Source organism: Staurois parvus, unplaced genomic scaffold (assembly GCF_062004578.1).
Source record: "Staurois parvus isolate SC_StPar_1 unplaced genomic scaffold, SC_StPar_1.0 ptg000230l, whole genome shotgun sequence".
Classification (NCBI taxonomy): Eukaryota; Metazoa; Chordata; class Amphibia; order Anura; family Ranidae; genus Staurois; species Staurois parvus.
In genome coordinates, this window is record NW_028318026.1 from 7143601 (window position 1) to 7158662 (window position 15062).

The 15062-nt window shown below is 41.1% G+C and overlaps 1 protein-coding gene across 1 annotated transcript in view; it reads left to right on the plus strand.

The window, feature by feature from the left end:
• Positions 1-709: 709 nt before the first annotated feature.
• The window catches only part of LOC149460456 (b(0,+)-type amino acid transporter 1-like), a 54710-nt gene continuing 40357 nt past the window's right edge, over positions 710-15062 (plus strand). The window contains exon 1 of the mRNA XM_089679724.1: positions 710-1454. Within this exon, the coding sequence (XP_089535850.1) occupies positions 731-1454 (724 nt within the window). The 5' untranslated portion in view covers positions 710-730. The remainder of the gene's footprint in view (positions 1455-15062) is intronic.

The following is a 15062-nucleotide window of genomic DNA, read 5'->3' on the forward strand; positions in this document are numbered from 1 at the left end:
GAACAGTTGCCAACTTTGTATAATTTCCATCCTGCTGAGTTCAAATTTGCAGCATGTCAAGAGGGAACAGGACCAAGGAAGCTCGGACAAAGCAGATGAGTTTTCTTGACTAAAATATATATAAATATTCCATTGTTGTTCTCTCTTTTAAATATATACATTCACTGGCTGTCATGCTGATTCATTGGCTTCAATAATTTCAATGTCCCTGATTTTGAACAAGTATGCATATTAAACATTCTGATATTCCTGATCTGCAAATTTGCTCAGAACTGTACTGAAGCCATGGAGAGCTAGATAATCAGTATTTTCCGAAGCAGGTCAAGCAATTGTAGCCTTGAAATTTTACCTTATAGAAGCAAAGCTCATCCTTCTAGCATTGCTGTCCTAAAAAATATACATATTGTAAAGGTCATAAAGTTCTATGCAGAACTGCAGATAACTAATTTTATTGTGCAAAATGCAGGCAATTTATTTTATTACTTTAGTATAAGTTCATACATAATCATTCATCTATACATTCTTCTGGAACTGGTTTGAGTTCAGAGAACTGGAGTTCTCTGAACAAAATGTAAACCTGGGTTCCTTAAAACTTGTAATAGTGTTTAATGAGTGATACATTTTATGAAGCCTGTTTAATGAACAAGCAGACTTGCTCTTATAAATCTGTGTGTAGCTAAACAGTCACTGATCTGACACCTCTGTCATTAATAGCAAGACTAATAGCAAGATGCTGAAGTCAGAGCCACTATCACAAGATCCAGATACCAATGAAACAGATGGAAAAGTTTGTTTAAAAAGACGTTTGGGCTTTTTAGACAGTGTGAGCTTTCTGGTGGGAAGCATTATAGGTGCTGGAATTTTTGTATCTCCTAAAGCTGTTTTGGAATATTCTCAGCTCAACATTGGTGTGGCACTATGCATATGGGCAGCATGTGGTGTGGTGAGTATATTTTGCACCCTTTGTTACGCAGAGCTGGGTTCATCTTTGCCATTCGCTGGTGGAGAATATTACCACGTCAGGCGAGGACTGGGACCTATACCAGCTTTTGTAACCATCTGGACATTAATATTGTTTGTAAGGCCATCATCCAATGCTGCCAGAGCCCTGACCTTTGCCGAGTATGTCAGTCGGCCATTTTATGGAGGATGTCCCCCACCTGAGCTTCTCAAGAAATCTTTAGCTATTGGAATTCTCCTGGCTTTGGGAGTCATAAATTCTAAGAGTATCAAGTTGGCCACATGGGTTCAAAATATATTCACAGTTCTCAAATTGATGGCCTTGGCACTTATTATTGTCTATGGCATCATTGAGTTTGCAACTAATCCAGAAGCTTCAAAGCCCTTTCACGATGCTTTTAATGGACAAGTCCCAAATGCAGCACAAACGGCAGAGGCCTTTTTTCAAGGCCTGTATGCCTATGGAGGATGGAACTACCTAAACTACATGGCAGGTATGTACTATATCTGTAATTTATTTTATTATTTGTAATTAGTTTTATAGGAATGGTAGAGGTGAGTTGGGACCAGCTGGATCCAGCAAGTAATTTTTGTGGTTGTTGGATCATTAGACATGACTTTCATTGTTTTCAGGTCTGCTGGGAAAGTTTTTAAGCGATCTTGGTGCTCTCTGCCAAGCACAGGGTGTGAATGTACAGTACACAGCTAGGGGTTAGGAGAAAGATAATTATAAGATTGAGTTACTGTTAGGGAAAGGGTAGGTATTACAAGGGTTTCATTTTTGTGTGTCTTTAGAGTCTAAAATTGTTCTTTATGTCCCAGTGCTGGAATCTTTGTGTCAAAATTATCCAAGCCAATGCTTGTTCACTTGTACCAAACTCCAGGATCATACAAAAATAGATATGGTCATTCTTTAAATGATATCTAAGTTTTATACTTCTCATATACTAGCTGGTCATCTTTAAATGTAATCCAACATAAAGGCAGCATAACAGAAAATGTCTGTAATGCCTTCAAATATGGCCCAGCTGCTACTTTTATATATGTAGGAACATGTTTTCCCCAGACTATAGCTGTGCATTACCAATAAGATATGGTATGCTCTTAAGGGAAGTAAATTAACTATTGAACTAAGCCCTAATTGTAAATCATCATCTTTGGCAAATAACAAATTTATGCCAGTCAAGGGCGCGTGTCCCTCCGCACCATCTGGCCAATTGATGAATCTAAATAATAACATTTATTCAGATTGAATCTAAATTATAACATTTATTCAGATATATATAAAATGTATGCTAAACTGTAATTAATGCCTATTGGAGTGGAGTGTACTGCACACAACAGCATTACTGAATACCATTACAATTATTTACATTACATCAAAATGGTTAATAACACCAGACCAGATCAAATACCTTACCATTTTAGATGAAGTTACGGCATAAAGAAGACACTCTAGTTTGATCATAAGCCTTTCAGATGGCATATATAGTTTCTATTAAGAAGACCCATGGACAGAACTAATTGGATAGTATAATCTGTCTTGGTACAGATATGTAATACGGGTACACTCATCCACAGGCCTTAATATCAGCCGCTAATGGACAAGCCCCATATATCACCATATCCAGTCAAAAATACCTCACTATCTTGAGGAATGCAAATGATGCACTATAAAGAGCAGTACAGACCACTCCAAAAAAGGTGTGGGGGGGGGGGGAGAGTAAATAACATGTGCATTCAAAAAGTGCTCCCAAAAAAAGAATTAAAGAAAAGAAAATGCTGCATATTTCTCTCCAAAAAACAGAGCTTCGTCAGGAATATAAAGAATTAAAATAGGTCACAGAGTGTCTGGACGTTGTGCTCAGTTTCACAGGGTGGCAAGATGGCCATTTTAGTTCTGTCCGTGGGGGTAACTTTATCTCCTTAATAGAGATTATATATTCCATCAATTATAATCAAACTACAGTGTCTTGTTTATGCTGTAACTTCATATAAAACAGTATGGTATTTGATCTGGTCTGGTGTTATTAACCATTTGGATGTAAGGTAAATAAATGTAATGGTATCCAGTCATACTGTTGTGCACAGTACATTTCACTCCAATAGGTATTAATTACAGCTTAGCATACATTTTATATATACTGTATATCTGAATAAAGGTTATATTTTAGATTCATTAATTGGCCAGATGGTGCATAGGGACACACACCTTTGTCCGGCATTGATTTTTTAAGGGAAGTAGACCTAATCCCTAAATGACATCTGGTTTGCTAAAGCACTGTGCCTCAACAAATCAAAACAGATGCCACTTTTTTACACATAAAACACTTTGTTTCCCACACTTTCATTTAGCCTTTTGTTGCATTTTGGTGCTGCTGATATCTTCTAGCTTTTTAAAAGCTATTTCCTGTCTTTATTCACATGCTTAAGTGCTCGTTGTACATTGTAACTCTAGACCAGTTTACTAGTGAAAACAGTGGACCATGCCCATGTAATGTGTGTCAGCATGGCTACTGGTAATCTCAATGGAAGGTGCATGTGACAATGCGACGACACAGGAGCTAAATTACGAGACAAGTCATCCCATAACAGAGAATGCCTAAACAAGGCACAACTAACAGACTTTTAATAAAACTTCACATTTTAAAAGACTGAAAACAAGTTTTGAAATTACACAGCTGGGCCAGCAGATTGAATGAAAAATAAAATCAAATGGATTCCTCCATTCACATAAACAAGGTGGATGGAGAATCCCATACCTCAGGGCACTGTATTCTGTCAGCACCCGCCACTGTCAGAATTTACTGATCAGCAGCTGCAGCTGATTGGCTGCAGCCACTGATTGAGGAACATTGTCCAACATGTACCTTCAACATAAATCAATCAAACGATCAAATTATGTTAAACAGGATAGCCACACACTGAACAAGTTTCAGCCCCCCCTGCTGAGCCAGTAGAATTTTGATCAATGTATGGCCAGTTTAACAACTGGCTTAAAAGGGATTTTAGTGACTAGGGTTTGACCTATTTTAACCACTTCAGCTTCTGCACCTTTCTCCCCATATGGACCAATATAAATCAGCTGTAGGTCTTTTAATTACTTGTAATATTTTGTTTTCTGTGCAAGCTAAAAAGATAAATGTAGCAAGACAAAAAAGTTTGATCAACATTCTCTTTAAATCAACTTACTGTTAATAAAAAGTGTAGATTTTATTCTGTGATTTGTCGCTTTTATTATGACAGAATTACTTATTTATTTATTTATCGAGTTTATATAGCGCCAAAGGGTTTGCTCAGCGCTGTACAATAGAGGGGGGACAATACATGAAACAGTACAGTAACATCAAACAGCACACAAGGGGTAAGAGGGCCCTACTCTTTCGAGCTTACAATCTAGGAGGGAGGGGGTAGAGGTACAGGAGGAAACGGCTGTGGGGGATGGAGTGGTAGGAGGAGGGAAGGGCAGCGGCTGTTAGGTGAGGGTGGGGTAGGCTTCCCTGAAGAGGTGGGTTTTCAGGGAGCGCCTGAAGGTGAGGAGGGAAGGTGACAGTCTGATGGATTGGGGTAGTGAGTTCCAGAGGATGGGGGAGGACCTGGAGAAGTCTTGCAGTCGTGCGTGGGAGGAGGAGACCAGGGAGCAAGATAGAAGGAGGTCCTGTGAAGAGCGAAGGGTACGGGTAGGGTGGTACTTGGGAATCAGGTCGGTGAGGTAGTTAGGGGCAGTGTTGTGAATGGCTTTATAGGTCAGAGTGAGCAGTTTGAATTTAATGCGTTGGGCAATGGGGAGCCAGTGGAGGGAGAGGCAGAGGGGGGTGGCAGAGGTGGAGCGGCTGGTGAGGTGGATGAGTCTGGCAGCTGAGTTCAGGATGGTCTGAAGCGGGGAGAGTTTGCACTGGGGTAGGCCGATGAGGAGGGAGTTGCAGTAGTCAAGGCGTGAGATAATCAGGGAGTGAACGAGTAGTTTAGTGGTGTCTGGGGTAAGGAAGGAGCGTATTTTGGCGATGTTGCGAAGGTGGAGCCTGCATGTATTTGTGAGTGATTTGACATGAGGTTGGAAGGAAAGGTTTGAGTCCAGAATGACGCCAAGGACCTTGGCTTGCTGGGCGGGATTGATGATGGTGTTGTTGGTAGTGATGGAAAGGATGGGGGGGGGGGGCACGGGAAGGGGGAAAGACGAGAAGCTCGGTTTTGGAGAGGTTGAGTTTGAGGAAATGGAGCGAAATCCAGTCAGAGATGTCGTTTAGGAGGTGAGTGATGCGGGCGGAGAATGTGGGGGTGAGGTGAGGGGTGGATAGGTAGATTTGAGTATCATCAGCATAGAGGTGGTAGTTGAAGCCGTGGGAGTGTATGAGTTTGCCAAGGGAGGAGGTGTAGATGGAGAAGAGAAGGGGTCCAAGGACAGAGCCCTGGGGGACCCCAACAGAGAGGGGGAGGGAAGAGGAGGTGGCGCCGTTGTAGGAAACGCTGAAGGAGCGTTGGGATAGATAGGACGAGAACCAAGAGAGAGCGGTGTCTCTGATGCCAAGGGAGAGTAGTTTATTAAGGAGGAGGGGGTGGTCGACTGTGTCAAAAGCCGCAGAGAGGTCTAGGAGGAGGAGGACAGAGTAGTCGCCTTTGGCTTTGGCGGTTAGTAGATCGTTACTTTTCTATTAAAACAAAATTGTAGGGTTCATTCACTCAAACCCACTTTCTGTGCTCCCAAGTAGTGATAAGTGAATGTGTCTAAGTTTGTTTTGTGGGCCATTTGTAGAAAACATCTTAAGCTCCAGTAATTGTGAACTTGCAAAATAATGAAGCACTTCAAAGTCAATGATGGAGGGGGGGGGGGTTGAATTCTGAAAATCAACTTTGATCATTCAAGTGATTGTCAGTCAATCCAATACAAAAATAAATAAAAAAAATACTGTTTACTGGGGAGATGATTCTTGTTTTTATGCAACACTGAGGACACCTCATTTCTTTAACCATCCACAACAGGAATACATTTAAAGTTGGGAGTAGCAGCTAGTCACAGCAGATATAAAGGCTAAAACAAATTGTACTCTTCAAAAACATAACTTGTACAAAGTCCTTGAGGGAAAAGGCCAATGCATGACTCTCCCAACACCATGAACTGTAAGCTAGTGGCATAGGTTTCAGATCCTGCCAATTACCACCTTGGTGATGGTGACAGAAAGGACGCCGTTCCCCTCCTTCAGTGACCTCAGATCCACTGGTCTCCCAAATCACTCCAGAACCTATGCATCATCCTAAACAAATGCTGCCATAATGTTTTGCTTTGGCATGCCTAGGGGACAAGAGGCACATTAGACTATAGAATCTGAAGGCTATTCTTGCAAAGTCAGGTGACAGGGGATTGACAATATGCCAGCTTGTGCCAGGTCATGGTGATTAGAATTGTGAGAACACACACTGTGTTGAGTAGTAGATTGGGAACTGGAGGCGCAGCAGCAGAAGGAAGAGGAAAACTTTCTATTGTCACAGAGCCAACAAGATCCTTTGCCTATTGCAACCAACCCTGGGTTTTGGGTGTTAAGGCTACAACACCAGCTGGAGGTGGCCCTACATGCGCTTTAGGTACTAGCTTTCCCTAATGCATGTGTTATGTCTGAGAGGGTCTTTACCACAGTCGGGAAAATTTGTGAATGAGTAGCTGCATTTCAGCAACCTGAGGTAATTGAGTAGTCTGTGATACTTTTTTATTTGCACTAACATCCAGTTTTTCGGGACAAGCTTTTGGAGTGTGCCCCCTTCTTCAACATCCAAACAGTAATAATGCACATAGTTTTAGCAGAGTGTTAATAAGGCAATCTCTGAGGAAAAAAAAGAGAAACAAAAAAACTCATCTGGAAGACAGAAATAAACATTTCAGGACACTAGCAGACTTCTTCCATAAGGAAGGTTACAATAACAAAACCATCATTACGAGCATAAACAAAAAGAAGCAGTGAGGAGGGAAAATAAAGTCAGCTCTGGAGCAGACTATCAGGAACAACTGGCCAATGTGGTCAAACTAACACAAGAATAAAGGATTAATAATTATTTGAAATTATACTTAAAATGATAGAGATGAAATCAAAATGAGATTGTATTTGTTCAGGGACAAAAGCCAGAAACATTGTATGACTCGCTGCACATGGGCATGTTTACAAGACTTCAACTTCAAAGGAAAAAAGAAGGTAGACTCTTAAATATGCAATCAAAATTAAAGACTTTATACAGTCACCTATTTTTTTTTTTATTACAATAGTAAACAAGTTTATACTGGCTATTCTGTTAATCTTCTCTTCTGGGGTCCCCCGCTGGTTCATACATATTGAAGTGACTCCATACACACTCTTTTAGCACTTTTATAATGCCACATTTTTATCAGGAAATACTTTATTCATACTTGAATCACATTTTATCAAGAAACATTTTAATAAAAAAAATAACAGTAGAGAGTATTTATTTAGAGGACCAAAGCCAACACACTATTGTTGTGAATCTAGGTACACTATTTAGGCACTTTCACAAGAACACATTTTGAACAGATACACACACATCAACATTACATTGTAATATATTCCCATAAAAATATTTCAGAAATATTTTTTTTACCCACATTCCCAGTATTTGATCGGTAGGCCCTATTTATAGCAGCTACTCCACTATCCATTGCAAAATATAGAAATCAACATTAGAGTGAAATATATTCACTGACCATTTCCTCCAGCATGGATGGAGAAATCTGCACTGCCAGCTACTGTATTTATACAGTTGCTGAACCCACAACTGTCTGAATATCCAAACCGTGACTGCAGCTGACATAACAACCAGTTGCTCAAAATTCAGTTGGTATTGAGACATGTATGGCTGGCTTTAGCCATTGTAATCTCTCTTGTATCCTGTTCTGCAAACCCTCTGTCAGGAAAGGCCTGCCCATAGTGCAGGTAAAGTTCCGTTGCGCACAAATATGGGCCGTCCTGGACACTCCCCTATGTCAATTGCCCCTGTGACTCCTCCACCTGCATAGGGGAGTGTCCAGGATGGCCCATGTGACCTTTGGTTCAACTAGTAGTGAGCATATAAAAGAGGGAGCAGACATTTGGTCAGTTGGCTCTGAGGAAGAGGCAAGTCCTCGAAACGCGTCAGTAATTGGATGTCTACACTCCCCATTGTGGCCTGTTACTCAGTGCGGTGTTGACCCAGCTGTTCTTTCATGATGTGCCTTGACTTTATTCTCGTTTGTGAGTACAACACCTATTTTATTTCTTATTAAACATTTTGTATGGTAATGCACTAGGCCTGTGCCCTCTCTTTGTTCTTTCCTAATCCCCAACAGAAGACTTGACAAGGAGGAGCCTGCTCAGTAGCAGGAGTTTGGTGGAAGAAGGTGTAGAGTTGGAGGAAGATGTGAGGCTGGAGGAGGAAGGCTGCTAAGTGGCCTAGTGGGATGGGGCCTGTCTGTAAGCCTGGATCTGGAAAACTTAGAGCTCACTGGCCCCCTGAATGAGGACCACCTGTATGGCAGGGAAGGAGCAGCTCAGCTGATAGGCCTGGTAGCAGCAGCCAGCTGCCAACCTGCAGGTGGTACAGGAGAGAATCTGAGTGAGTACACCCGCACCCTCTGGGTAGATAAACCAGATTATCCCCTTACTAGTGAATGTTCACCTCAATTGAGCCAGATCCCCTGCTCAGGAAAAGTCTCCAGATTGCTGGGTGAGGAGGAGTTCATCTAATGTCTGGGGTGGTACAACTAGGAGATGCTGGCTAGCACTTCAACAGAGACTGTGTTGCAAAAGAAGAAGCTTGTGAATCATTCAGGACGTTGTCCCTTGGGCATCCTACACCCTCCACCCTATCCCAGTAAAATCCCCTCAATAAAAATACAAAACAACTGCTCAAGGACGGATTTCTGACTCGGATCGCACGTTTGTGTGGAGAATGCAAATTGACTGGCTGTGCAGGACTATAGGGGGACACAATTCATCAGTAACCCTTAAGGGGGAAGTACTACATTTGCTTAAAAGGCTCACAACCCTGTTAGGAGATGCAACAACAGGTACAGTAAGTAACAATCTAAATTGAACGGTTAGTTCTGTAACTAGCAACATGCAAAGACACAAATAGAGAAAAAAACACAATCTTTTTATCTTTTGTATTTAATATCAATGTTTTCCATTAATCATAAAGAAACTATCATACAGGAAATCATGTAAAGGTTCATGGTATCCATTAATATCTACTAAATATAAAAGCAGGCAGCCCAATTAAAATGATCAATCTTTGCATGGACTCGTGCTTTTAATTTAATAAAAAGCAACCACTCAAGGTAATTTGTTTTATCTGTTCAGAAGAACGTAATCGCTAATTGTCTCCATGTACATTATGACTAATCTTTTTTTTACCTACCTGACCTATGACTCAACAAACAGGTCAAATAGAGATGTTCTCTAATAGAAATGCTGTTTACAGCTTGGATGCATTTTTCCAAGGCACTATGTTTCTAAGTTGAGCTTGGAATAGCTTACTTACTATTTATGCTGTTCATGTTTCACATCTTCATTAAAGAATAAGTATCACCAGAAGCTCAAAACCCTTCTTAAATTCCCCAGGGGATCCAGTGCAGTGGTTGCTGACATAAAATATTTTTTAAAAAAGGGAGCTTGTACGCCAACTCACTATATTAGTGTAGTCAATGTAATCTAAAATAACTATACTAAAAAACACTAAACCACGGCATAGACACCAGAGACTCTAAAATGGTTACTTCCCAGGACTACGTGGCTGATACACAGATTTAAAAACACGCAAAAATAGCTCCCACCATCATTAGCATCCTGGCAAAGTGAAGCGCGTTGACATAAGCACACTGCGACATCACGCTAGAAACGCCCAGAAGTTGGCAAGATAGCAGCTCCAAGTGTGGTAACATAAACCATACCATGGATCTTTTTGGAGACGCAACATGTAAATGGTTTAGTGGTGACATGGGGGCCACAATACTACAGAGCGCAGGAAAAAGAGTGATTAGAGAGCAAAATCTGGTGCAGCCAGGGCCGTCTTTAAGGAGGGGCAAAAGGAGGAAGCTGCTCTGTGCCCAGTCATTGCTTTCATAGGTGAGCACAGACAAACACACACATGTGAAAGGGAGCAGGAACAGCACTGCAGCAAGGAGCTCTGTTTGTGTCCTATATGATGTTTGAGAGGAGGTGGAGTGGAAGTCCTGTGGTCCCTTGCTGAGCTGCCTGGGGTAAAGGATTGCCTTTGAGGAGAATTTTTGCCTTGTGGCCCTGTGTGGGTCGAGGTGGGGAGGTGAGCAGGCATTGCTGCCATTGGAGGATTCCTTTTGAGCACTAGAAGTGAAGATCACAGAGTGTTTTCACATTATATGCATGGACTTTTGTGTTTATTTTAGACACAGTGTTTTATGTATTTATCACATAATTAAGTGGATTTAATATATTATTTTCACTCTGATATATAGTTTACCACAGAATTTATGAATCACGTTTTTATTTGATGATGAATTATAGTTTATTTATTTCTATTCATAGGTTTGTCACAATTTATCACAGAGAGTTACACTTTTATTATTCATTATCAATTAGTATAATTATGAATATTGATTTTATATCACTGATTTATTTGAGGATTAATTAAGAAAATATCAATTGTAATTTTTTTTTTTTTATCACGTATTTATATATTATGAGGTATTAATGGTTAGTTTATGTATGAGATATTTATTTATTCAAGTTATCTCACCAATAGACATATTATATATTTTTTTATCACCATATGGTATTTATTATTATAGGTTCAGATGGTATTTATGATGTATATATAGGGTATATTTTTTTGGTATTTTTTAGCGCTTCACTATTTAGTATGTAGAATTCACATGTATACACCTGCCTAAGGTGGTCAGTGTAAATTATACCTTACATTGGTGGCCAGTGTCGAAATGTATTGATTGTTGGTGTAAAATCCTCCATTACATTGGTTGTCAGTGCAAATTCCCCATTACACTGGTGGTCACTGTAAATCCCCCCTTACACTGGTCATCAGTGTAAATCTCCCCTAACATTGGTGGTCAGTGTAGAAGTGTCACCTCCCACCCCAAGCACTGCAACTGATCCCATTCCCCCACCAGCACTGTTACTCATATCATTCCCCTAGCACTGCCACTTATCCCATCTCCCCCCACCACTGCCATTGATCCCATCCCCCCACAACTGTCACTGATCCCATCAACCCCAGCACTGCCACTGATCACACTCTCCCCCTAGTACTGCCACTGATCACATGAGCCCCAGGACCCCTAGGAGTTTTCCCCTCATTGGTAGGTCCCCTCATTTTCTCAGTCCATGTTGTGCAGGCAGTGAGAAGATAATGTGCTATATCCTTCATCAACCAATCAGTGAGATTTAATTAAGTGCTGTAGCCTCAAACAACCAATCAATGAACTGTAATGATGTTATGTAACCTCTAGAAACCAATCGATGAGTGGTAATGATGTGCAGTAACCTCTAGCAACCATTCAATGAACAGTAGTGATCTGCTGTAATCTCTAGCGACCAATAATGATGTGTAGTAACTTCTAGTAACCAATAAGTAAGCAGTAATGATGTGCAGTAAACTCTAGCAAACAATCAGTGAGCAGTAATGATGTGCAGTAACCTCTACCAGCCAATCAGTGATCGGTAATGATGTGCAGTAACCTCTAGCAACCAATGGGGGAGTGGTACTGATGTGCAGTAACATCTAGCAATCAATGGGTGAGCGGTAATGATGCGCAGTAACCTCTAACAACCAATAAGCAAGCAGATATCATGTGCTGTAATCTCTAGCAACTAATCAGTGAGCCGTAATGTGTGCTGTAATCTCTAACAACTAGTTAGTGAATGGTAATGATATTCTGTAATCTCCGGCAACCAATCAAAATCACTGCCTGATCTGCTGCAATAAGATTTTGAGTCTAGCACTATTTATTGTATGTCTCAGAGCAGGTGGAGAGCTAAATTGCATGGAGGGTCCAGGAAAATGTTTGTCCAGGTTCCAATCAATATTAAAGACGGCCCTGGGTGTATCTGTGCATGGTAGCCAATCATCTTATAACTTCAGCTTGTTCAGGTAGGCTTTTAGAAAAAACCTGGAAGCTGATTGGTTTCAATGCAGAGCTACACCAGATTTTGCACTCTTCAGTTTTAGTAAATCAACCCCTATGTGTTCATAGTTCCAAAGGGACTGATGTATGACAATCCATGTATGTGGCCAGTATCGCTGGAGAAGTTAATAACTTCTTCTTATAGTATGCTACAAATTCTTAGACCGCTTTCACACAGGGTTGAATCCGCTTGCGATCTGCTTGCTCAGCAGGGGATCTGTCTGCCGATCCCTGCTGAGCAGGCAGATGACAGGTCCATGTCTGCTTCGGTTATGCAGAGCAGACACAGCCCGCTCTCCTCTATTGGCAGTTGGCTGTAAACGGACCACCTGTCCATTTACACCCGACCACCATCCGATTAAATCCGCTGGATGGAAGGAGAACGGATTCCCATCCATCTGTTTTTGATGGATCGAATTCAGGGGCAGACTGACAACTCATGGGGCCCCTGGGCGATAGGGGATCATGGGGCCCCTGTGTCCTTGCCCAAACTCAAGAAAGCCTATGAAAAAGGTACCAGGGGCATCTCATGGGCCCCCTATTGACCCCGGGCCCTCGGGCAGTGCCCGAGTTTCCAAATGGTCAGTCCGCCCCTGATTGGATTGGATGTAGGCGGTTGTAAATGCCTGCACTAACCTGCTTATTATATCTATCTTACTAATACATACTACAAGAGTTGCAGTTTGCATTCTTTGTTTGCTTCTTCTGAGAAACACAAGTCCACTCTTGTCAATTCTATCTGCCACAAATTGTCCTATAGACATTGTATAGAGTAAAACAGTATATTTCTATAACAAAGGCATCTATGAATGGTTGAATGTTATCTGGCTGCCATAGGATCGCCATCTGCTTTAACCTAATGATGGTTAACCCAAACCAAGTAAAATGGTGGGAACTGGAATAACTATATGGCTAATTATGGTACTTGGTTACCAATATTTTGTACCTATTTATGAGGGGTCATAATGACTGCTGATTGCCATAGGTTATTGTAGTGGCCACAGTGACGTCCATACATCTGCTTGTGTAGTACAAGACAGCATTGTGTTATATGTGGGTGTGATGAAGGGTATTTCTTATGTTTTAACTTTTAGTGTTATACTATGATTTGCTGAATATAACTAAGTAAATAGTTTTGTATTATTTTAAATATGTGCATAAGCCATGTAGTCCTGGGAAGTAATCACTTTAGAGACCCTAGTGTCTATACTGTGGTTTAATGTTTGTTAGCAGTAGTTGCTGAGCAGCATGGTCGGATAGCTCACCCCATACCTTCCTCATCCCCCACCATTGTATGACCACACTTGGCAAAGTAGGTAAATAGTTCTGTTTTTTAACACTGTACATGGAAGTGTTTTCAGCACATGAGAAGGTTTTCAGTAGATGATAGTTGGCAGAAGAGAGAAAAAAGAGACACAAGGCTGCATAGCAGAGCAGCAGAATGAAGAGGGGGCCTTGGCTTCAGTGCACACTGTAATTTCTCCATGGGAATGCCCAAAATTTGGGCTTCAAACAGTATTTAACCCAAAAGCAAACGTTTATTATATTCTAGCTTACCAGTTCTTAGATGTAATGGTTGCATTAGTTTTCTCTATTAGGCTTTTTCTTTTTTTTCCACCTGGTGATCTAGCCAGTAAGTCTGATGAGAACAAGCTCTCTTGCAGTTATGTAATAGCAACTTTGGGAATTCCCGGTAAAACTTGAGGAAAACAAGCTTTATTAACCAGCTGGGACTTAGCAAGGACTAATGTCTGCAAGCTAAGTGCCTTCAAAAGCCTCTTACATGGTGTATATACCAACAATTACATTACAATGCATATATTTCCTCTTTACTTTTCTGTACCGTTAAAATACATTCTGAGCAGTTAGCCTTTGCGGTTTTTACAAACATTGCAGCTGCTAGGCTAGAACATATTGTTTCCACAAGAAATGAGGGGGAGAAAGCGAGCTGATGGCTTGGTTCTGCAAATAGATGCTTTAGAAACCTTAAAGTTTAAAGGGGAATATTTGGGTGCAATATTTGGGTGCTGCCACAGTTACAGGGATTACACAAACCATTTAGCACTGTAAGGGGTGCTTAAAATAATCAGCTTTCATTTATTTATGTAAAAACCTTTATCCCTGCCCTCCCCCCACTTATAAAGTATTAGCTGGCTTTAGTTTGTTAGTATATGTAAATCTGCTAGTACATCTAACATTTCCCTCCCCCCCAGACTGACAATGCTGCTGTCCAAATCTGCCCCCGAAGCTCCATTATATAGAGTAGTGGTGTTCTACATGAAATGCGCTACTGGACAGATCACCAGGTGAAAAGAGAGGGGAAAAAAATCTAAAAAAAAAACTCTAATGCAGCCACCACATCTAAGGATTGGTAAGCTGCAATATATTACATTTTTGGTTTTGGGTTTAATACTGCTTTAAGTCTGAAGTGGAGCTACAGCCAGCACAAACAGAAAAGAAATTTCATTTTTTTTTCTAAACGACTGCATGGATCTGAAAAGGATCTTGTGATACTTCATTAATAAGTCTAGTGTGTTTTGATTAAATTTAAAGTGGTTCTAAAAGCTCTAGGAGAGAGCGGTGGCGGGTTGGGCAGTGACTCTTCATTTCTGTTTAACAAGGGGGCCCCCAGATCTTGCCCACCACTCATGTGAATGAGTATGGGGTACATGGTACCTCTGCTCATTCACAAAAAAAAGTGTAGTTTGAAAAAAGACTGGAGGCAGTCTTTGACAAGTCCTTTAAGAGAAAGAAAATAAAAGAATGTCCCTCGAAGTAGATCCAACATCAATCACACTGCCCGCCGCCGCTGCTACCCGAAAAAAGAAAAAAAATACAAAGGCTCCGCTCCCAATACTCGCTACCGCCATCTGACTGCTCCGCTGGCTTGGCAGTTCTTATCTATGTAAGGGGTGGGGCCATCATGTATGTGCCCCAACCCCGTGTG